The sequence below is a fragment of the Caloenas nicobarica genome, chromosome 11, assembly GCF_036013445.1.
Source record: "Caloenas nicobarica isolate bCalNic1 chromosome 11, bCalNic1.hap1, whole genome shotgun sequence".
NCBI lineage: Eukaryota > Metazoa > Chordata > Aves > Columbiformes > Columbidae > Caloenas > Caloenas nicobarica.
Genome location: NC_088255.1, coordinates 4659457 through 4683761, shown reverse-complemented (window position 1 = coordinate 4683761; position 24305 = coordinate 4659457). Strand labels below are relative to the sequence as shown.

The following is a 24305-nucleotide window of genomic DNA, read 5'->3' as shown; positions in this document are numbered from 1 at the left end:
AAACAGTATGCAGATAGTTTATTTGACTAACCTACTGTTCCTTTCTGAAATGCTGTTTTACTGATGGCTCAAGTACACCAGGACTGAACAGTTTGTCCAAGATCACTGAAACGTTCAGTGGAAGCACTGAAAGCAGGAGCTTATTCCTAGTTCTTTTCCATTTGGATGACCTCAGATTATGATTATTTAAATACTCGCTTAACCAAACCAGCTGAGCACTTTGCTGACCTGTTAAATTTCAGTTGCTGTATTTCTCCTAGCTTTAAGTGTTCTAACAGTGTTCAGACAAAAGCTGGGCTGTCCGGTAAAACCACATGATGCCATTTGGGACCTGCCAAATGTAAGTGGTGTCAGTTTCCTCATGTAGAAAAAGCCAAGTGTAGCTAAAGCAAAATGTTCGTTCAGCTTTATCTTCACAGAAGGACAGAGGAGGAGAAAATTCTAATGCAGGTGCCCATCCATTCACTCTCAAAGTCACTTCAGGCTGCTGAAGTGCCCTGGTATATCTCTGCCCACATATATGAGATTAAAGTCCCCTTGAGCAGTGAAATTCCAGATAGCGTGCAACTGTGAGGGTTACGGCTACTGCCTTGCTTTACATGGAGGGGTAGGTGGAGCTTGTGCGGACAATGCATTAAAGTCACAGTATTAAATCTTTTTTGTTTGAAGCCACTGTTTGTGTAGCCCCTGCAGTTTGGGCAGAACTTCCTCAGGTCAGGGTGCTACTCTGATGAGGTCTGGTGGTGACAAGGCGGAGGCAGGACCCACACCATGGCTAAACACACGTTTGCTTCTGGCCACAAGTGAGAAGATGGGTGTAGTACTGATGTTTGCTTGTTTGGTTCTTGGGCTTGTTCTCTTTCTACCAGCACAAGTTGTACTGAATGGGCATTGCTACAGATTTCTTGGAAGCAGAGATCCTGTAGTCCTCATTTCCTTTTAAGGGAGCCAGTTGCTTTGGAATCCCTTTATCTAACACTGTTCCATGTAATTAATTCTCGGACAGCTCAGAAAAAGGGCGATGTATAGATCTGAGGACGAGATGGATCAGAGTGGTGTCACAGCCTACAGCGTATCGTAGTAATTGTAAAGTTCCTTTACAGTGAGCTTGAAGCAAACCAAATTAAATGATGGTTTTGGAACGCCTTAAGGGTGAGATTAGCTTACTGTGAAGGTTCTTCGTGGCAAGTTTGTGTTTGCCTTTGATGCATAGCTCTCAGACTTGATAGGTTTAAATCTAGATGTTGTCCTAATTCCTAGGAAACAAAACATTTGTGCTGCTTCCTGAGTGCTGGAGCCAGCTTCTGCTCCTCATCAGCTGACTGTGCAAAGGGACGGGGGAGCGTGGAACATGACGTTGCTCACAATGTGCTCTTTGGATAGAGTTCCTGGGTCTCTACTGCAAGGTCAGTCTCTTCAAAATGAGAAACACTTCGCTTCACAGATCCTAAATGGCTGCACAACAGTAGCTGTGCTCTGTTCCTTTGGAAATTCCCTTCCCCTTCTCACAGCTGGGAGTGGTATGTGGGCTTTTTGCTTGGCTTTCTTCCTCAGTGGCCCACAGGAAAAGCAGAGACAAAGGAAAAGTGTTTGAATATCTGCTGAAGTTTTCTGAGCAGCAGAGTATTGCAGGAGTGCGCTCTGGAGGTGAAGAGGAAAGTGCAACTCTTTCTTTTTTTTTTTTTTTAATGCTGTCAAATGCAAAAATGCTCCGAGTAGCATGATGTTTTCCTTGTTAGCAGTGGGAGGAAGAGGCAAGTGAGAGAATTTTTCTTCTCTGGCCCTAATGAGGTCTGTTTATCTTTTGCATTTAAGATCTCTGGGTAAATATGTGGGGTGGCGAGTCACTGCAAAAGGATTTTTGCTTAAGTCAGGTCTCAGTCAGCAGCTTAATAGAATGTGGTTTCCAGAACTTGCGGAGAAGGTTTATGAGCAGTTAATGCGTATCATGCAAGTTCTGCTCTAGCTGCTGTATTTTTTTTTTAAAATTTATTTTGGGGAATTAAGTATTGGAGATACTGGGGTAAAGGACAGGGAGTCTGCATTGCGCATCTGCGTTGTGACCTGAGAAATGGATCGGCTTAGTCTTAACAGTTGAGCTGTAGTGAATTGTCAGGCTATTTTCTGGCAGGCATGAGTTTTTTAGTGGCTTCAGTGTACGCGTAACAAAAATGCAGTTTGAGTCTGTCTCTGTACTTAGTAATATCCATGTCTTTACTGAAGGGACTCTTGCTTGAGGCAAAAGCTCTTTCTGCTTTTCTTTTGGTTGTTTGCCCAAGTAAACAATTTTATCATTGGAAATAAATACTGAAGTTTTCAAATCCACCTTGTTCCCAGAAGGGGGCAGGGGAGACTTGCGAGTTCTGGAGTCTGATAAAACAGACTTTTGTTTGCTTGTGTTCCCCTTCTGTGCTTGCTTTCGGATGCAGCAAGCACTGCCGTCACTTTGGCAGTGTGAGTGTGGCACAATGAGATACCTCCTCCATGCCAGAAGCCTGCAGCAATGACCCAGGCTCCGAGTGTTTTGTGTCCTTTGCTTCTTTTTCTTTGAGTTTTCTTCTGCCGTTCCCCCTTACCTGATATGCTGAGACATTACACATATAAAAACCACGAGAATATGGAGTCATCATATGCAGTCTGGCTAGTTGGCATCTAACTGGGTAAAAATCTTAGCTCCTTATTCCATCATCTGGACTTTTCCTTCTTAATTAAGGCTGAAAAGAAGCTTCTCCATTAAACTTTTTTTGGGATTTTTCAGAAGGGGCCTAGGTCTGCTCTTTACAGAGCTGACTTCCCTTTGCTAAATTCGCTCAGCCTGGCTGACAGTGAGAGGGAGGATTTTTTGCCAAATGTTTTAGAAATGGGGTCATGCAACTCTCCAGCAAGCTGATTTTACATCCTGCAAAGAGGCCTGCGGTTTCTTTGACAACCTGGAAGACGGACAGGACAAACTCAGCTATGTTAGTTTGCATTTCTGTCTTTGAATTGTGGAAACAGCTTCTTTCTCTCAGGATAGTGTGCTTATTACAACATCCCTGATAATTATGAGGTAGCTTCTATTTCCACATCAGCAGTAAAAGGCTAAACAAAGACTGTGCTGAATGGTGTGGCTGAGTGAGTGATGGTTGGCACAGACTTGTGTGAGGTATTCAGTGCTTTTTTTTTATGCCTAACTCTTCAGCAGTGAGGTCTCCCAGGCCCCTCTATTCAAGATAGGGTTCAAAGAGGAAGCAGCAATCGGAAGCAAATGAAAAGAGAGCGAGGGATTGAGAGAATTTGAGCCATGTGAGTCCATGGGACCTGATGGGCTGCACCCAAAGGTGCTGAGCTGGCTGTGTCATAATGATGCTGCAGAGGTGTTGTGGTGTCTCTGATCACGTCACAAAGGCACGTGTTGCATTTGTCTTCAGAACAGACCCAAAGGATAACCTGGGGACCGTCAAGCTGGTCATACTCCCTTCAGTCCCGAGGACAGTTGTGGGTCAGGTCCTTTAGGTGTACACCCTTCTGGGCATGTAGGAATGTGACTGGGACCAATCAGGATGGATTTACCAAAGGTAAGTTGTGTCTGACCCACATTGTTGTGTTCTGTGATAAAATTTGTGGATGAGGAAGAGCTCTAGAGGCCATTAATTTTACTGAGTGTTTTGGTGCTGTCTCCCATGATATTCCTGTATCCAAGTTGGGACATTACGGTCTGAGTGAGTGGAGTATGAATTCAAGCGCATCAGGGAATTGTGAAGAGAGGAGGATGAACTGGTGATTCATAGAGAGAGCTCTTTCCACGCAGCTTCTGAAAGTAGGTTCTTAATCAGTCATTGTTTTCCTCCTGAACGTCATTCTTTGCCACAATGTGATAAGAATGGATGGAAGGCAGTATTTAAGAGTCTGGCTGGTTGAAATTCATCAGTCTTGCTTGTTATCAGTGTAGAAGATTAATCTGTCTTTTCTTGGGAGGGAGGACAGGGATTGATGTGACCTTCTTCAAGGTTACCTTGTTTTGTTTTTCCCTCAGTCCTGTGTGTGTATGTGATAGCCACTGAACTACAGTTAAGTACAATACATGTCAGTGTTAGAGATTTTAGTTGTACCTGACTTAACCTACCGTGGAGGATGTGGGTGGAATGCTGAGAGGTTAGTTTGTAAAGAAGAAAAACAATCGCTCAAAATGTAATTTCCTTTTCAGCAGGTTACAGCCTCTTTGGGTTTGACCCGCTTTCTAGTATCAACGGTGAGCTGGAGGTTTTCCACCAGTCCAAGTCTACCCGGGTACCTTGATTTCTCTTCAGTGTTCCTAAAATACTAAGGAGCATCTGATAATCTTCTGGGGATTACCAATCTGGAAAGAATACTGGGCAAGATCAGGTATATCTGCCTGTGCCCAAGGAACTATAATTGCAAAATTCAGTATATGATACTTGGTTTGGAATTTTTTTCCTTTCCATTATTGCTATTGCTGCCTTGCTGCAGCCAGTGGTAGGCTTTGGCATTAAGAATTCTGTTTAAGCTGTCTAGTGAGGAAGTGTACTAAATTATGGTGCCAGTTATGACCAAAGAGGTTAATGGTCTTACATAATGTTTGTCTTGAGGTTTTTTGTCACTGCAGAATTAAAAATAGCAATTAGAAGTTCTGTTTTGTCCTAGTTGTGAATTTTTTCCTGTGGAAATCAATTATCTGCAGCAACTGACTTTTTTTAATCAAAGCTGTTTTTTCTGTTTTAAAAGCACCATAATTCAAAAGTCGAGAACAGATACTAAAAATGCAAGTTCATTGCAAGCTGCTTATGTTTGTCTTTCAGTTAGTGGTCTCTTGCTAAGCTGTAGATCATTCCATAAGTAATTTTGATAAAATAAGAATGTAATTTGAGCTCCTCTGCACTTACAGCTTTTGTAATAATTCTTCATGGGTTTAGGTCCTTGTGGCTTTTGTGCTTCCGTGGTTAACCCTGTAGCTTGTGTACAGTTACCAGTTAAAATTTTTAACTCTTGGCTTCACTTCGCTATTGCTGTATGTAGTCTGAAACAACCAAAAATGTGGAGCGTTCTTACAGGTGAATCTGAGAAGATCTTCTGTTGCGTTGGCCACATACTTTTTTTTTTTTCCTTCTGAGAACATTTTACCATTTGTCCCAAGTTGGAGCTGACCGTATCCATTGGAATTAGCTTGTATATGTGTCTAATCTCATCCTAAATCTGCATCCACAGAGATTCTGCATCCTTGCTGGCAACGTGTTCCTACGTGTTAAGGTTTCTCTTCATGTATAGTCTTTGCAGTTTTCGTAACTGTGGAATTCATAATTCATTTTAACTTTGATTACTTTATGAAGGAAGAACTGCATATGTTCACCTGCATGGCAGCACAGATTGCTTCACATCTGTGCCCTATTAAGTGGCAAGGAAAATGATTCCTGATTACTGTTGTCTAGGGATCAGTCAGGACTTGCTTCATAGACTCCGTTCAGAAATGCCCAAATGGTGTCTTGTTGGAAGGTGCAAAAGCCAGAAGAATGGGGGAGAAGTTGTCCTTAAATTCTTGGTTCCTGGTGCCTGTGAAAAACAAAGATTTATGTAATTGAATTTGCTGCAGTCTACTCCTTGGCTTTCTGTTTGAGATGCGTGTGTTATTGCAGTAACGCTACTGCCCGTGGCTTTCCCTGCTTGCGTTAGAGGTTCCATTTAAAGTCCTGATCTTTGAGCAGTGTCCTCATAAATTCCTTTAATATCTCTCTGCTGATAAGAATGAAGAGACAAGACATAATATTAATGTGTAATATCAGGGAGACCAGTAGCTGAGCAGAGGTCTCCCAAGGGTAGGATTCATAATCCTCTTAAAGGAGAGTCAAAGAGGCTTTTGGAGGTCACCTTTTGTGGGGTGAGAAACAATCCTTCATTGAAGTTCTGCCTCCTTGTGATCAGTTGCTTTCCCTTTTTCATCTCCCATATTTCATCTCACAGCGGCGGAAAATATATCTAGATGAATCCTGCAAGAGTCTTGACCGCTGTAAAACTCCTACTGCCTCAGGTTTGCACAAGCAGAGTACCTGCCAGAAGACAGCTGTGTGTATACGGGTTGATAATCTAATGTGACAGGGTTATGACGTCTTACTCTCTACAAGTACTAGTCTATTACTCAGGAGACACTGAGAACATGCTTTGATCTCAATGGGACCACGTGCTTCTGCTTAGCACTCTGCAGCTTCACCGCAGTTTTACCTTTGCCTTATTTTGTCGCACCTACATTTTACTTGTATTGGAGGATTGTGAGAAGTTAAGTGTCTAAATGCAGTCCTAAACAATGGCTTTACTGAAATTCCTTAATGCTTTAAAATCCTTTAATATGTGTATTTGATATTTAAAGAGTAATACTTCCAATGTCAGTGACTGTTAGCAGTCGAGAATCTGAGATAAACTTCTTGCTTCTGAGTTAAGATATTCTAGTGGTTCGTTGCAACAGAGATGTTGTACCATTTGCTCACGAACACACTGTTCTCTTTGAAAAGACCTACTCTTTTTGCAAGATTGTCCAAATACAGTAGTACTGGAAACTTGCTGCTTATTCAGGAGGTGGCCAGAGCTTGAACTCTGAATTTTGGAGGAGTGAACTGTTATTTGAGCATGCTGTTCTCCAAGTTACAGCAAGATAACAAGCAGAAATTGAATTTGTTGCATCTCTGAAGCAAAACTAGGGCTTCCAGGAATCCCGTTTGATCAATGCTGTGTCCAGAGTTAGGTGTCACAAGCAGCGACAGGAGCTAGCTAAGGTATTGATCATGAGGAGATGGGTGTCAGGCTAAAGTCACGAATTGTATCTTAATGAATAAGTGGAGTTCTGAGAAGGCCCTGTAATGTCACTAGTGTTAAGGTATCGCAGCACACAGGGAATGGTGAAGTGCTGGGGTCTCCAGCAGGTGAAGAGTACCTACGTGCAGCTTTTGGAGCTGTGGTGGCCCGAGAGCCCTCTCATGGTGAGGCAGGGGACAAATTACTACTTCCTGCTTCATGTCATCTTTAGTGTCACTGCAATGTATCTGGTGAGGCTTTCACCTTTCTGAGTATGACAGCACCTGGGGAGCTCTGGACTGGTGGACAACTACTCTGAGTGGTACCTGCGCTGAAGTCGTGTGCATTGCTGCTGAAACCAGTTTGATAACAGCTCACTTCACAGCAACTGCTGCACTGGTTTCCTACATAAAGCCCTTTAGATGGAGCAGCTCTTGCTTCCAAAAAAGTGTAGTTGTGCAGAAGCAGTCAGCTTTCCGAAGTGACTTTCTTAATAGTTTAACCAAGGTAAAGAGAGCCTTGGATATAACCCAGGCAACAGTTTCTAAGAATTCTTTGTTGTTCATGAATCAATGTTGTTTGTAGAATGTTGTTGTCACTGTTCCTCCTGGCTTTGCTCCCCAGTACTGCTTGCACATGCTGCTACTGTTTGTCATGCTCTAGTTAATCACAACAGGCTGTTTCTCACTCTCCCCCTTATATATTTTTAGGAGCAATCTTGCTCTGAAAATTACGCTACTAACAAATAAATTTAAGATTTATTTTTGAGGAAATAGAGCATTTTAAATATTAATGCTATGTTGTGGAAATTTAAAACATGAAGAATTAGATCTGCTAATTTTTTTATGTACAATTTAAATCTTTTGTACAAAAGTGTTTTCATATGAATGTTACATAGTCATGTTGTGATATTTTGTCTATGTCGATTAAGAGTGCAGCTTCGCAGTCACTTGAAGTTGAGCTTTAACCTTCCCTCGCCGTAAGTCACAGGTTCCCATCTTCTCCCTTCTTTTGATGCCAAGGGCATTGTTGAACCACATGGTCAGATCTGTTAGCAACCTGATCTAGCTTTTTTAAGGGTGTTTTGTTTTATAAGTTGCTCTTTTAGTTTCCTATAAGATCAGGCACTTAATCTAGCTGTCTGCAAGAGTGCTGATGTACAGAAGACATCACGAGAGAGGTAAAAAAGTTGAATGATCTCTGCTGGGAGAGCAACTCAAGTCTCTTTAAAGTCAGGGTGAGGCTGTTCTCTGCTGTGGTTGCAGGACAGCTGAAGCTGAATTAAATTGGCACTGCTACTTTTCTGCCTGCCCTTGTCCTGCTGGATGATTCTCCCCTTTTAGTTTTGTTAGGCACTGGCACTAAACCAGTTCAGGAAGCCACACTGGCAAAAACAAATTTTTTTTTTTTTTTTTTCCCGGGTGTACATTTTTGCCAAGCTGGTTTCTGAGCAGGATCAGGTGAGTGCCAGTGCTGACTCAGGAGGGAGGGCGGGTTTGAAAAGTGCTGGCTTAGATTTGTTTAAGCTGTCATGGAACTATAACTGAGATGCATGTTAAGGAGTGAAGGGTAAAATTTGCCCAATACCAATTTTCTTTGTTTTCTGTGTCCTCATGGGACTGATTTGATGACATGTACAAAACCAGGCTGCTGAACAGCTTAGAGACTGTGATTGTTGCCTGCTAGAGCAGACAAAACAGAAATTGTAGAAATCATGTTTCCTGAGGCTGTTTCATTAACTTGCTTCCTGCCCTGTTCCAGAAGTCAGATCTTAGTGGTTGTTCAGTCTTTTGTGCCTTGTTTTCAATGAGAAGGCCTTACATAATGGTGTGTGGCTGATGTGGGTACCTGTCACCAGCTGGAAGCAGAGAACTGAGAACCTGGTCCCTTGGGCGAGTAGATTGCTGAGCAGCCGTCAAATAGGAAGCATTTTCAGTTGGTTTTGTTTCAAACAGTATTCAAGCCGGTAATTTGAGAAAAGAACCTTCAGTCTGTTTCTCTCATGGTAATTTCTAAAGCGTTCCAGCATTTCATCATTGCTTAGTGTTTATTTTGGTTTTCTATCTTTTTGTATTTCCATGTTAAAATTCAACTGCAATTGAAGAGTTCCCACAGCTGTAGACTGACTCCCCGCTCCTTGAATGTCACAGTCTTCAAATTGGTGGGAATCTGCACATCGTGTAGACTTTAGTTTTTTTGAATGGAAGATCACCAAGACAGTTAATGGTTATGCAACTTCTAGTAGAGTTTTGTTTCAGAACTTGGCCCAAAGCTGTTCTTTCGCATCAGTGACTTTGTTAGTTATGTTTTTGTATTTATTTCAGCATGCAGACTGCAAAAATGACATACAATTTAGGACAAGCAACAGCTCAAGGGAGCTCAGTAGCCATGCCTTACTTGTAGGGTACTCGTCAGTGTGACCTCATTTTGTCTCATTAAAGAGACCCTCCACGTGGTTGCGAGCTGCAGCAATCAAGTACCCTACGTGTTCAGTTTAGCAAGTAATCCTGTTCTACAGCAGCTGTGAAATAAGAGGTGAGCTGGGAATGCAAACGTTGGCTTTAGGTACAGGGATAACCATCAGCAATTCAGGCACCTCGTGCTGATACAACTGTTTGTACAGCTGCACAATAGATTGGGGATCTGACCTGGGCTGAAAAGTAATCCTTAAAAAAACAAAACAAAGTGCTGGTTTATTTTTAACTGCGATCAGTTCCCCAATTTGATTCATGGTGAGACTGCAAACAGTTGTACCAATGCAGCAGAGCTGTGTGGGAGGGTGCTGCTCACGCTGGTGCAGCTGTTAAAGGATTGCCTGTGTAACCACGGTCTGAAGAAATAACTGAAGGAGGAATTAGAAACTGATTTGGCTTGATCAGTGCCAAAAGAAATCTGAACATAATACTAGATATTTTCTTTTTAAGCCAGGCATTTGGATGGAGTTGGGCTCATTGTGGAGAATTACTTTAAAGAGCAACCAAGACAAGCAGTTGTCTCCTCCCCAAATATCTGTTTTACCAAACTAGAGAGAATGAGGTGGATGAATAAAGTATCAACATGTACTTCTTCCTTGTGCAGACCAAGCTTTTGATGTTTGGTTGGTTTTGTTTGCTTGGTTTTGTCTCTGTCACTTCCCTATGACAGAGCTGAAAGCCGAGCTCTTCACTCAGTTTTTCTTCTTTAATTCAATGTTTTTACACATTCTGAAAACAGAAGAAAATTTACAAAGTGCAGGTAGATCGCTTGACTTTTTGTTTTTTCAGGTAGGTCTTGGTTTTTCCCTTATCTTCTGAGGGTTCCTTATAAGATGGTGGAGGGCAAAGAGCCAAAACTTCCACTTCTTTCCCTTCTTTGACAGCCCACATATGGTCTGAAAGTGGAGTATATGTGTGCATTTGCCCTGGAGTGGGGAGTTGACTGTTTTTCCTGTTGCAGAATCCTCGCTTTGCCCTCTGTACTTTGTGTGTGGCAGGTATAAGATGCAGCACATCGACTGTTCCTTTCAACTCCTGTCATCTGCCCTCTCAAGCCTCAAAACTGATTTTATCGCTGCACAAGTACTTTGCTTTTCTGGGATTTTGGTGCTTTCAGTCCTCTTGTTCTTACTCAAGCTGGGAGGATCTTGTCCCATCTTGCCACCAGCCTTCCAGGAGCCTGAGGTACACCAGCCTGAGGTGCAAAACATTTGTACCTATTGAGTCTGTGCGGAGGTGTGAGTGGGAGCTCCAGCAGTACTTGCGCAAGTGTGCGATGACAGCGTCTCTCCAGCTCAGGCCAGCAGGTACTCTGGAGGTGATCAGGCCAGACTGACTCCTTGGCTATGGCCTTGACACCTCCAAGGACTTCTGGGGCATTTTTGACTAGGAGAAGATGAGCTAAGAACTTACTTCGGAGGTGTCAGTTGTTCTTTTCCCCCCTGTTGTGTCACAAACCTGAGACTGCCACTCACCTGATTGCAGTCCTCCCCAGTGCCATCCTTCTGGCTAAGATCTGTGCACGTTACTACAAAATCACACCTTCCTTCTCTTCCAGCAGTGGCTTGCTGGGTGGTGTGTTTGTGTGCTGGTTCCACACAAGCACCACCAGCTCTGACTCATTCTCTCAGCATCAGCAGATTTGTGTGGTGCATTTACCTGCTCATCTGTCCCACCTTCCGATGCTGTTGAGGTTGTAGAATTTGGTACCTGCAGCTGCCATGAAAGTGCAGTGTTTCTGAACATACTCCTCCTCGTGCTGAGCTCAGCATAGTTGTTCCATCATCTTCCTACTGGGGAGGCATTTGGGTGGAGTTACAGGGATGTGGCTGGTTTATTTAAGCCGCTCTTGGGGAGAAGGCCAAGGTCTGTGACTAAAGAGCAGGTACGCTTTATTACCAGCATTAATGAAAACTGTAAACGTAGGATTTTTGAAGCAGTAGGTGAAATTGTTCTCTATGCTGAATTCAGTCTAGAAGTTGAGTTACAAATTCTTTCCAAGTTAGTCTTTGAGCCAAACCTCTTCCATGGGATTGATGTGATTTTTTTTTTTTTTCCCCTTTTTCCCTCCTATGAACGCAAGGACTATGGTTTTCTGCAGATGAGTTTTCTGCCATGAGCCCCTTTGCTAGTGTAAATTCAAGAAATGTCTTTTCTTGATGTGTTAGGTTGATTCCTTATGGTTCATGACTGTTGAAAGTACGTTCCTTTCTAACTGTCTTTGACTGTTGGATCTGAGAGCTGTGCTGAACAGCAGCATTTGTGTTAAAAATAACCTGTGTCCAGCAGAGACCTTCTTCTTCTTTGTGAGATGAAGAGAAGCCAGAAATTGGCACATAGGAAGCTGAGCAATGAGGCCTCGCAAGCATTGATCTTCCCTAAGCTCTCCTCTAGAAAACATGTGTCTTATTCTCATCTCGCCTATAAAATGCAAAGCTGATATTGGATGACCCTGGTCTCCTAGGCACAAGTTTGGAAGAAAATCTTCTGGGCTGGTACTGATAAAGTGACCTTTTGTTCATGTACATATTCCATCAGGTCTTGCTGCTATGGAAACTCTTGGGCTTGGGCTGAAGCTAGTGCTTCTGAACGGAGAAGGAAGGTGCCCTTTACTATTGAGGTAGGGTATATTTGTGAGGAGGTGCAGCAGGATTTGGTGCTCATCCTTCCTGCCTACTGGAGAGGAAAGAGTGGTGATGACCTGACCAGGGCTGGACCTTCCTCCAGCATCCCCTTTGCAGTGACACCAATAGTGTTGACAAGGACTGGCAGATCCCCAGGCAGCCCGTGCCCTCCTGCCAACACGCTGCACTTCTCCAGTGAAGAAGGGGAAGCCTGGAGAGAAGAGCAGCAAGGGAATTAAATCAGTTTATATCATCTTTGTTACGTGCAGTCCTCTCCTGCTCCCCAGCCTGATGTTATCGCAGTCGTGCCGGCTTTTCCAGCACCAGGCTGAACAGGAATACAAGCTGGAAGAGGCCGTTTGAGCCCTGGCTTTAGTAACCCTCACTTGCAGACAGCTGCATGGCAGATGTTTGCAAAGCATTGCAGAACACTTGCTCCTACATGTTGCCAAACATGACAGACATTCCTTATGCACTGTTGTGTGCTAAGGCTTGGCATAAAAAAAAAAAGAGTTACCACTGTAGTGTGCCAGCATGATAAACAACGTTGTCTGTGCCCTGGGTCTGGATCAGAGCAAGGAATTCAGGTACCTCACCCCTCTGTGCAAGCACGCTGTGCTTTATGGGTAGGTGACAGCAGAAGGGCCTTTTGTAATTCCTGCTAATCTGGCATCTAAGAAAAAAGCCTTCTTTAACCCCAGATCTAGGTAGTGGTTTTAACGAGTGGTTTAGGCATTCCAGCCATAGTTACAAGTGCATAGCTCAGCCTTTCTTTCTTCAGAAAGAGCTGAAAAGGCTTGGCTTCTGCTCCTTCCTTATGAAGACGAGCAAGTTCTTGGTCTCACAGGCTGCTGGCAGAAGTGCTGAAGCTTTGTGACTAGTGTGAGATATATATATATATATATATATGGCACAAATAATCTTCCTTCAGATCTCTAGGAGGCAGAAACACAGGGTATGCCTACGGACTTGTACTACAAGCCTAATTTTGTGCTCTTTTCTGTAAGCTCAGTCAAGCTCTGTCTTAGATTAGGCTCTTCCCGTGTGTGCACTTCAGCAGTTGGTGCGTTGTGCCCCATTGTTGAGGATTGGTGAAGGAAACGTGGTTTTGTTCAGCTGCTGGCACAGGGTGGAGCACACCGGTTAGTGGCAATTGTCCTCTCCCTGGCCTTGTTTAGTGCAGTTCCTCCACCACCCTCACTCTTGGCATTCTGTTCCCCAGCTGGCATTCTTCAGCAGCTTTCCCTAAAATGATGCATAAGGATCATATTCCACTCTCTGGCCTCGATCTGAAGAGCCGCACTTGCCTTGGTGAGGGCAGCGTGTCCAAAAAGGGCTGTACTGGGTAATGGTTGAAGCGCTGGACAAGGTGCAGGAGGAGGCTCAGGATTCAAAGCTGTGCGCTCAGGGAGGCTGGGAAGGGTTGTAGCTTCCTGGATACCAGGCTGGCCAAATGTTTCTGGTTACGTCCTATGTGCTGCAGGTTCTTGCAGAGTTGTGCTCTCTGCCCAGCGCTCATCTCCATTTTCTGCTGACTAGACAGGCATGTCTCAGGTTTGTGGGTCAGCTTTTGCGCCAGGAAGCTGATCTTATAGCACAGTGGGAGACAGGTGTTTTTTGGTGTGTGTGTTTTTTGTGGGTGTTTTTTTTTTTCTTTTCTTAGACTGGATTTTCTTCTGTAGACGGTGAGACACCCAGTCCAACATGACTAGAAAACACCATGCTTTTCAGCACGGATGCTGGCTGCTTCTGCTCTTTGCCAACAAGACTGGCTCACAAGAAGCAGTCACCAGGCACCCATTGGCCAGATGCTGTAGTCCTCTTGCCTCATATACTGGTATTTTATATTCTTGTGCTTTGCTCCTGACTGCTCTGGGGTTGTTAAAGCAAAGTCTAACTTTTGTCGGCATGACCTTGAGGTCAGTATTTATCCCTCGCCTGAGGCCCAGCTCCAAAATTGTCCGTGACCATCTGCCTTGGTCTGCATCACTGCAGGTCCTGCGGGTTGGCGACAGTCCGAGGAACCGCAGCAAGGCGATGCTGGGAAGGCAGACGTGCAGGCTGCTTACAGCGAAGGTGCTTAATGCAGTCAACTTTCTTGCTGTGTTATACATCACAATTTAAAATGTTTGTTCTTCTTATTTTGGAGAGTAGCTTTACTAGTGAGTCATGAGGCAGTTTTCCCGCATAGGACAGCTTATAAAGAGTGGGAACATCAGCATCATGGTGCAGTGCATGGTAATTCTCTCACCCGTTGCAGTGCAGCTCTCTATCCCTACCTCTGAGGACGTTCCCTGTCACCTGAAGTCTCAAAAGAGGACATCCCTGCTCTTCCCACTGCCCAGTTCCCGCGGTGGCATCTGCGGGTGGTGGTTCTCTGGCCCTGTGAACTGGCAGGAGCAGGAGTCGCCTTGGTTCTGGTGGTGGTTTGGTGAGACATCGATAGTCTTCAGCCAGGGTTCAGTCATTTTTCAGGGTACTCTGTCTGGTCTTTCTGAGCACAGCACTGTTCCTCTGGAGGGGCATATTCCTTGCTGGAGAGTAATGTTGGTTTTAGGGCAGAGTTTGCCCTACTTGATGTTTGGGAAGAGCAGAGTTACCTTGTGTGTCTTCCTGGCATTTTTTTGGAAATATTTTGTGTATTACTACAAGAAAATACAACTTATTGCTCTTCTTTACGTATGTCCTCCTGAAAAGTATTTGAACAGTGAGGTGTGCAGTTTGGAGCAGGTATGCTGACAGACATCTAAACTTAAATATCACAGAGCAAATTCTCTCCCAGTACAAGAGTTTTTTACTGGGGTTGTTAATGGAGTGTGGGATGTGATATGTCCATCTGTAGCCACCAAAATATGCTCTTGACCCTCACCCCCCACCTTTCATGGGTCTGGCTTGATGGACAGTCTGTCTTGCAAACTACAGATCAGTCTGTTGGAAGGGGGATGCTAAGCTGACCTAAACGCTGTACTGCTGTTTAAGCTATAGCGGTGGTGTTGGACGGTACCAAAGGGTCTGCTGGGATGAACTGGTCTCCCTCAAGCTGTTGTGTGGATTGTGCGCCGTGTTTTACGGAATAATTGGAAGGACTCTGAATTTTATAAGCCAGCCAAAATAGTTGAACTCATGCCTTTGTTAAACAGATGAAGCACGAGAGTGGTACTTAGGCCTTCAGATAGTTTTCTGTTATACGTGTTTGAAACTGCTGAGATTCTTCTGTATTTATTTGTGGACAGTGTCTGTGTTTAGCAATGACCTGTTACTGTGAGTTAGTCCGCTGGAAAACACTGAGCTGTATCTGAGCTATAAAGTGTCTGTTTTTCAAGCCCCGTAGACAGCTTCCTCTTTAGAAATGTTGTCTCTGAAATGCTACTTAGAATCATAGAATCATTTCAGTTGAAGAGACCCTCACTTGCTACAAAGTATTTTTTCTTGGGTTCACTTGTATGTGGGAAAATACCGGATATATTGCTATTTTCTGTAGGACACGTGGATGAGTGCATGGAGCAGTTGGAGCCATGTTTGGGCTCTCTCCCCACCCCAAACTGCGAGAACAGTCTGCAGGGGCTTGGGTGTGCGTGTGTCTGCCGGGTGCAACCTCCAGCTGAAGGTGGTGAAGGTGTCTGAAGCTAATGAGTCTGCATCGATCATCCCCTTTCTCTGCAGTACAGATACTAGTGCTTCTTTCTGTCGCTGGCAAAACTGAGACCCCAGGATGCTTTGTGACCAGCTTTCAGTGAAAACTGGGACTAGTACCAGACTCGAGCATCATGTGCCTGTCTCCTGAGTATGGCAACTACTGTTACCACACAGATGGAAGGTCTCGTTTCTCTTGTCCCGTGAAGTTTAAACTACAGGAAAGTGTGAAGTTAAACTTCTCCTGTGTTGTTTGGAATAACTGAAAACTCTGCTTTAGCTATTGGCAAGATAAAAGAAACTGAATCCAAGACAAACCTGCGTCAGCAAGGGGAGATTTAAGTCCCGTAAAGCATTTGTCTGAAACCTGTGACGTGCTGAACTGTTGCAGATGCCAGCACCTTGCTTGTTCTTGGGCATTAACTACTGTTAAACCAAACTAAACCGTATGTGATGTAAGCAAGCCTCTGCTGCTTAAATTTCTTCTTGGTGATAAAGCAAATAAGGGAGGAGATAAATCCATAGTGTGTTTTTTGTCTTTGTGATAAGACTTAGACTCTGAGTGAGTTTAGGAGACAGAGACTTCGAAGGATACCTTCAAGAGACTTTGGTATGAGTTACTAGTTACTGCAGAAAGAGACCATCTGTGGTGGTGGTTTGTTGTGATATGTTGTTGTTTTGGTTGGTTTTTTTTCCTTCCTATTCCCTGCCCCACACCTTAAAAGCCAGCTGAATATGCACATTGTTCCCCTTACACTGTATGTAGCTGTGTGGTCACGTAACCACAAAAGGAAATGTTTTCCATCGGATCAGTGAGGTGATTCAACCCAAATGTGCGTACACTCATACGATGCTGAAATCCAGGGCGAGGGAGCGAGCAGGAACGTGTGGGCAGGGAGAGGGAAGTGTTGTCATGTTGTGGGGAGCTTTTGGGTTAGATTGGGTTAAACACGTTACGAAGTATCACCCCTCTTTTTGAATCTCTTGGGCAGCATCTCTTCCATGATGAAATGGGAGGGGAGGTAGAAGAGCCTATCTCCACCCAGGCTTCCCCAGCCTGGCAGTGTTGTGTGGCTGCAGAGACATCCCGTGGCCAGATGAGGAACAGCCCGAACCGTGTCCCTCGTTCAGGCCTCCGAGATCCCTCTGTTCTTAAATTATTGCCCTCAGCTGTGGCTGTGCTAAGAAACTGGAGATTTGATGAATTCAGAAACCGCAGTCACCATATGGTTCTTGTACCAAAGACCAAATAACTCATCGTTGTGAGGAAATCCTGTGGTGGTTTCCCCAGCAGCCCCAGGAGCAGCTATGATCTAAGCTGGAAAGGGCAAAGCATCTGGAGAGAATTTGGATGGCTTTACTTTTCCATCTTCCTGTGACTGTGCCGGGCATTCTGCAAACATTAAAAGAGCATCTGTCTTCTCCAAAGCATTTCTAATCTCACTTGGATTTAGCAATCTCTTGCCTGCTTCTGGAGATCAGGGGCCTGTTGTGCATGTGGGTGCTGTAAAAGCATCAGGAAATAGTTGTTGTCCTGAAGGGCTCAAAGTAATAAAGGAGAGAATCCAAGTGGAATCTGTTCAGTTACAGCATGCACACAGTGACAGAACAAATTGTCTTATTCTGAGAGTCTTACAGCTTGAAGCAAGTTGGTGAAGGAGGAAACAGTGTCAGGGTAGGAGGTGAACAGGAATTATTTAGTTGTTTAGATGTTAAAAATGCAGAGGCACAAGGAGCGGAATGCAGATTCTTGAAATGTTTGTTCTGCCTGTGTTAGTTCTGTCACTGTTGCTGACAGGCAGGTGTGGGCTTAGTTTTAATTGTGCTGTAGCTCACCGTTTGTGCTCCACTGTTGCATTGCCCTACTGATAAAATAAACTAAAGAAAGGAAATAGGGAGGCTCAAAATATTAATATCTCTTCCTTTCCCTGTCTCCTGTCAGGCCCATTGGAGAAGCTCTAGATGCCTCCGATTCAGTGTGTGTTTGCCTAAAAGATTAAAGAGGTGGTGAGGAGCGTGCTGGAACAAGTGGGATGTAAGAGGACACAAGAGGAGCAGTTATGGATCTAAATAAGCACCAAAACCTGTTCCTAGGAAATAAAGAATGCAAGCGGTCCTCCCTTCACAGGAATCTCCTTTGCTTTTACAGATTGTTGTAAGGAAGCAGATTGCCAGGATTTCCCCCCTGTGGCTGCCTGACCGCTGCTGAGCTGCCCCTCCCAGCCCATGTGGCTCTCCCCATGCTCCAAGAGTGCACCTGGTGCCCAACGCAATGTGTGTTTGTCAAACCATGGAAGTGGGCAAGTATGGCAAGAATGCCAGTCGATCTGGAGGCCGGGGGGTCCTGCTGGAGCCTTTCATTCACCAGGTGGGCGGCCACAGCAGCATGATGCGCTACGACGACCACACTGTCTGCAAGCCCCTCATCACCAGGGAGCAGCGCTTCTATGAGTCTCTGCCCCCAGAAATGAAGGAGTTCACGCCCGAGTACAAAGGTGAGGCCTGTTCCATTCCAGAATGCAGTTATGTGCTTCAAGAGCCAACCCTCTCATTTTCCTGCAGCTGCTGATGTCTTCTGGTGTCATTTTAGTTGTTGTTTTTATTTCTTTCTCTTTTGTAGGCTAGCAATTGGACAGGAGTACTTGGAAAGCAGAAAGTTTGGGGTGTTTTTTGCATGCAGAGTTTAATGTGCTTCTCTTTTAGACAGAGAATTTGCAGTGTGACAGTTGCAGTGTGAAGCTTAAGGTTATGAATGTCTAACTGAAGTAATTTTACTACCAAGTTATTGTCAATTACAGCCTTGACCTTGAGCAAATGAAGTTGGGTCATATACTGAGCATTTGCACATTCCAGTCCCATAATTTATTGCTTCCTCATCCCATCTCTTTTATGGGCCCGTCTCAGAAAGCTGCTGAAGCAGGAAGCATTGCTTTCCCAGTCCTGAGGTTGAAGCCTTGTCCCCAGCCGCTTTGAAGGAATGGAATTTTCCAGTGTCTGTATCGTTGTAGGAGGTTGGCAGCTCATTTGTATCTTTCAGAAGCTCCATATGCCTTTGGCCGTGTGTTTTATTCAGGATGGTAACAGTGGCAGGTAGCATTCTGGGGTACTCAGTGTTCCTATCACCTCTGCTTCTTTGTCACCACCTGGCACTGGGAGGATGGTGCTCTGCAGACAGCTGGGACCAGCAGCTGTTCAGGGTCTTGCTATTCGATCTGGCTGCAGCCTGAAGGTCTCGGAGCAGCGTCAGCTTACCTGCCTGTATCTGCATGCACACCGTGAATGAAAGATACACTCTGCAACAGACAGGTCCTCATGTACCCTTGAGCCACTCTGGGGCCACATGGTGCTCTAGTGACCCATCAGAAATCCCAGCTGAAGCCTGTGTAGTTACTGGAATTGATACGATGTCAGGCTTTCCTTGAGAGATGTGTTTAAAACTGATGAAGCTGACAGTCCAGATGGAGACATGTCTTCTCAAATCAGATACTTCCTGGTAACCTAAAGGCATAGGACATGCACCTCCACCGCCGTGTGCCATGTCATCTGAGAGTCCCATGCAGTTTCCTGATAGTCCCAGAAATTGTTCTTACCATCCCAAATATTCTCCTCTCCCAGGAGAGTATTTCCTGTCTGAGCACTCAGATTTAAGGTTGCCCTTTCACAGACACGTCTTGAGGAGCACATCCAGGCAGCCAGAGCGCTTGGGGTGGCATTTAGTGACACACTGGAGTTCTGAACCACTCTAAAGCTGTGTTGAGCTGCCTGAACCTTGTCAACATAGTCATGTGCAGATGAGGAAAAAGGAAGGACAGTATACATGATGGGCTGTATCAGCTGAGCAGTGCAAGGTTTCCTCGTGTTTGTGATGAATCATTTTGTTCAGTGCATCTAGCATCTGGTGCTACTGGCAGCTGTTCAATACTGGTGACAAGCTAATGAAAGATTTTTGTCAGTGCAAGCTGGGAGATGGGCTGATAGCCTCATTTTCAGAGCCAGGGGAGTCCCGAAGATGAAGACGTTAGCCCTGACTGAAAGTGTCAGCTGTCCTGCTCTGTGGCTGGCCAGCTAGATACATTCAGTCTGTGCTGTGAAAGATCTATACCGTCCCTTGGACTGTGGTGCTTTCCAAGAGCCTTCAGAAGGTAAAACTGGACAGGACACAAACAGTCCTGCTTGCTTGCACCTGACTAAAAAAAACCAAACCAAAACGACAAACTAAAAAAAAAACCCTACGTGAGGTAGTTTTACTTCCAGGGCCTCGTGTTTTGATCACTAGGAAGCCTTGGGACCTTGCAGATCCCTCTTCTGTGAGACTGGCTGACTTGTGATGAGTGGCAGGTGTCACCTCAGCCTCAGAACTCTGTTCTTCATAGCTCGGGTGCTAGAGAGCTCCTTTACCAGAGGAAGCACGTTCCTCCTTGGCCGGCAATGTCCTTGTCAACAGCAGAAATGCTTCTGGAGGACATAGATACTTACCCAAATGAACTAGATATATATTTCATATGCCTTGCCCCCTTCAGCATCTTGGTAGACTGTTTGACCTTCTCCAGGTTGACATCATTTGCTGCAAGACTGAATGGAAGGAAATAATTACCCCCTCAGTGTACCAGCTGCCCTTTTGTGCTTAGTTTCCTGTGGGTGGCAGAGCTTCCCCAGCTGCTGCCAGCTGCTCGCTTAGGTAGCGACACAGAGCACTATTTGGGGGATTTCTCCTCTCTGCTGTGCTAAAAACATTTGGGCTCTTGTAGTCTTAAACCTCCTTTCATTGCTCTGGATTTTGCTCTGCTGCTCTGTGAGCTACATTTTCCTCTCTCCTGTTGAACATTTGGGTGGTAGTGGTTTTATATTCCCTCCCCGTAAAACAGAACTGACATGTCACTTCTTTCTGACAGGGGTGGTGTCTGTCTGTTTTGAGGGAGACAGCGACGGCTACATTAACCTGGTGGCCTATCCCTACGTGGAGAATGAGGCTCTGGAGCAGGATGACATGCCAGAGAGGGACCAGCCACGACGCAAGCACTCGCGTCGGAGCCTTCACAGATCAAGCAGCGGCACTGAGCACAAGGACGAAAAGCCTGGCCTGGCCAGCGACAGCTCTGAAAGGTAAAAACTTCGAGGGCCCAGCAATGTGATCGCTTGTCCCCTTTCAACTCTGCTGCTCTTTTTGTTGAGGGCATTTTGCACTTCCACATGGTGGCCAGGCTGTCGTGCACTTGCTAGCCCAGCACACTGGGGCACTGCAAACTGTGTCAGGAGTTTTGCTGCATTCGGGATGAACTCATCCCCATGAAACGTTTCTGACACAGGATAACCCTTGGAAGTTAGTCGGATGTGGAACCAAAGTGTGTGGAGCAGATTCAGACGCTCTTTGGTCCAGTTGGTTATTAAGCCAGAGGTTTCTTCCAAGGGTATTTGAATACAGGTCTCTGCTTTCTCACACCAGCTGGAGGTCCCTGAGAAATAAATGTTCCTGCTTACTCTATCAATTACAGAACAACCTGGCAGAGATGTTAAACCAGATCCTTGAGCATGGGTCCACAGCCCAGGGTATTAGTGAGGATTTGCTGTTAAGAAGGTTTCTGTGGTATGAAGTGCGCAACAGGAACAGGAGACAGTTGTGTGCAAGGGGAGGGTGTGATGGTTGTAAGTATCTGAAGAGCGCGTGGATTCTAACAGGCAAGTTTGTTCTGTCTTTATACCAGCAGCATCCAGGAAACGAAGAGTCCCAGAGTGGACTTGCACATCCATTCGGATGTTCCATTTCAGATGTTGGATGGGAACAGCGGTCTGAGCTCTGAAAAGATCAGCTATAACCCCTGGAGCCTGCGCTGTCATAAGCAGCAGCTGAGCCGCATGCGGTCAGAGTCCAAGGACCGAAAACTCTACAGTATCCTTTGGGGAGCAGAATGGTGCCAGGAGGCGGCTGCTGCTCTGGCTGACATGTTTGTGCCTGAGGCAGCTTCTTTGCTTTGGCTTTCCCGTCGTTCACACAAGCAAAGCCGTATGACGTGTTTCTTTTTGCGTTTCCGTCCTACTTCCCATACAGTGACACTAAGGTCTGACACTGATGCTGAGAGAAGCCATGTTTCTGGCTAGATTGCATGTTTTCTTTCTTTTCTGGACCTTCTCTTCATTGGCTTGTGCTTTGAACGGTAGTTTTTTGTGTCGGGCTTTACCCAGCAGCAGATGCAAGTCTACAGTGTTCAGTAGTTGCTTGGGAGGGAGCTGTGTTCATCCTTAGCACCTTTCTTGAGTTTCTTCCAATTCTACTGTATTCTGGAGAGCATGACCAGAATAGAACACAAATATGGAAGATGCAGGTGAACCAGAGATTTCCACTGCTGTTTAATGCTGTTGTCTCTCCTCTCCCGCATGATTCCTAGCACACTCTTGTTCTAAGTGCTGTTTCATTACTCCAAGATTGCACTCCTGACTGGTAACAGTTGTCTCAAAACACACTGCTTTATGCATTAAAAACATATTTTTATCTTGCCTATTATCTCTAAGAATTATGCCTGCCCACTTAATGACCAAGTCAGTCTCATAAGATCCTTGTGGAGTTTTTCACAACTGTTCCTCATGTTTGCAACACTGAGTAATGTTGTACTACAAGCAAATTTGTCATTTCTGGATCACATGTTGAATGGCATGGATCTCCACACAAAGACCCTGCCAGTGACTTTGGCTGTAAGACCAGTCTGGCTGGTTTGTAGTTCCCCAAAAACGGTGTGGTAGCTCCCTTCAGTCTCCTGTTAAATGAGTTAGTTACACATCTCTTTCTGTTCAACATGCAATCTCTTCTCTTGGCATTTCAGTTTGAGAATCCTCTGAACTGAGAGAGTTCTGGCTTGGGAATCCCCTCAGCTCTTCCTCACTAAACAAAGAAGCAAAATCTTTTAAATCTTATTTCTATTTTTAAGGGGTCTCTTCACACACCGCCATCCCACCCCACTCCCCTGTAGCTCCATTTGTACTTTAAACCCTGCAGGCAGCCCCACTGTGCCTTCACATGGGTGAGGATGGATTTGTTATATTCTGTGCCTTCCCAATGGCCCCTCATGCTTTTGTCTTGAACAGCTTGTGTGGTGTGTTTTGTTTCACTTGCTGGAACTTGATTCTGTTTTCCTGACATGAAAACAACCTTTTAATAGCTGTATTCTTCATAATTTTAACTGTGTGGGTGTCCTTTTCCTATTCTCAAATGTGTGCTTTGAGCCTCCAACTTTTATTTTTAAATAGCCTGCATCACTTGCGGAGAAGTAATTATTTTTGGCTGTCCTATTCTTTTTAATCACATTTCCTTATTTTTATGAAGTTCCTCTTTCAAAATTAAGCATAGTTGATACAAGATTTTTCTGAATGTTCCTTCCTTGCAGGTTAAATCTAGTTGTACTCTGGCTGCCATTTCAGTGTAACATGCTGAACTGTGCCCTGCGGGGCTACTCGGGGCTAACTTCGGGGTTATTTTTTTCCCCTTTGGGACAAGCTGCTGCACTGATTGTCCCAGGTTTGTCCCCAGTGCTGTGCCCTAATGGGCTTTGCCCTTTGTACATGCTGGTGATTGAAGGTTCCCGTTACTGTTGAGTTTCCTGCCTTTGTTGCCTCTCTGGTTTCCCCCATGTGTCAGGCAGCGTTGCTGTTCTGGGCAGGCCAATAGCAACAGTTCTCTGCTATTACTTGAGCCTTGAGTTTTTGGTCCGTGGGGATTGTATTGTTTATCCATATGGTTAAATTGCTGATTTGATTAGGCTTTCAGCTCTCCCTTAATGTATCGGCAATTTTCGTTGGCATACCATGTCTTTCCTGACACTGGTGTTCTGCTCTGTGGTTCCCCCTGCTGAGTCTCCAGCACACCTGCCTGTGATCTCCTTGCTACTGTTGGCCAATTCCACTTTCCAGGCTGATTTTGTCTACCAGATGCTGAAGCCTGGCTGCCATGTTTGGAGGTTTTGTCCTTTTCTTCACCTCCCCAAACAGTTTGTTCTGTCTGTTCTTTGATTCCTATTTGTTTGTTGCCTGACCCTGTCTCATGCTGGCCCACGGCACTGTCTGGTTGCCTGGGCGAGTGGAGTTTCTCTCCTTGACGTGTCTCCCAGAGTTCCTTTTGCTGGAGAACGTGGTGCACCACTTCATGCTTCCCTGTGTACTTGATCTGAAGATGGGGACCAGGCAGCACGGAGATGATGCATCTGAGGAGAAGGCTGCTCGGCAGATGAAGAAGTGTGAGCAGAGCACGTCTGCCACCTTGGGCGTGCGTGTGTGCGGGATGCAGGTAGGGATCCCCAAGGCTGCAGGTGCTGCATGTTCTTTTTCGCAGCCCCTTTAGACCTCCCAGTTAGTGTTTGCTCCTGAGCACTGAGGTACAGAGTCTTCCTATTCAGCAGGTACACCAGTGTTCGTGGTATTTGCATTTTGTCTTCTTTTCTACGCATAGAACAAAGGAACCTGCTTCCCCCAAGATGGCCTGCTTTATCTAAAGCTGTTTTGCTTACAGACAATTAGAGGATTTTCTATTTATTTTTGTGGCTTAGTATTCAGCTAAAATCATGATGCCTGGGGAGGGGCTTGTCCCTCTGTCCCAGCATCAGCTGACAGTGCTGTGCCAGGGTTAGGAGGTTGCTCTTCTCTTGTGGCCAGGCCTGGTGCACAAGGATTTGCTGCTACAGTTGTGCAATAGTTGCTCTTTTCCCCACCCACAGAAGGATCCTGTAATCCAGATCTCTGCACACAAGCTCTGAAGCAACGAGGGCCCTTCGTTAATCACATGCCATGTAATAACAGCAATACATGCCAG

At 45.1% G+C, this 24305-nt stretch overlaps 1 protein-coding gene across 4 annotated transcripts in view; it reads left to right on the top strand.

The window, feature by feature from the left end:
* Positions 1-24305, top strand: part of IP6K1 (inositol hexakisphosphate kinase 1) — a 38131-nt gene that overhangs the window by 10932 nt on the left and 2894 nt on the right. For 3 of the 4 annotated variants that reach the window (XM_065642262.1, XM_065642261.1, XM_065642260.1), the window contains 4 exons: positions 17661-18006; positions 20404-20614; positions 21214-21398; positions 23608-23783. In XM_065642262.1, the coding sequence (XP_065498334.1) occupies positions 17784-18006; positions 20404-20614; positions 21214-21398; positions 23608-23783 (795 nt within the window). In that variant the 5' untranslated portion in view covers positions 17661-17783. The remainder of the gene's footprint in view (positions 1-17660; positions 18007-20403; positions 20615-21213; positions 21399-23607; positions 23784-24305) is intronic. The other variant, XM_065642263.1, reaches the window with a different exon arrangement.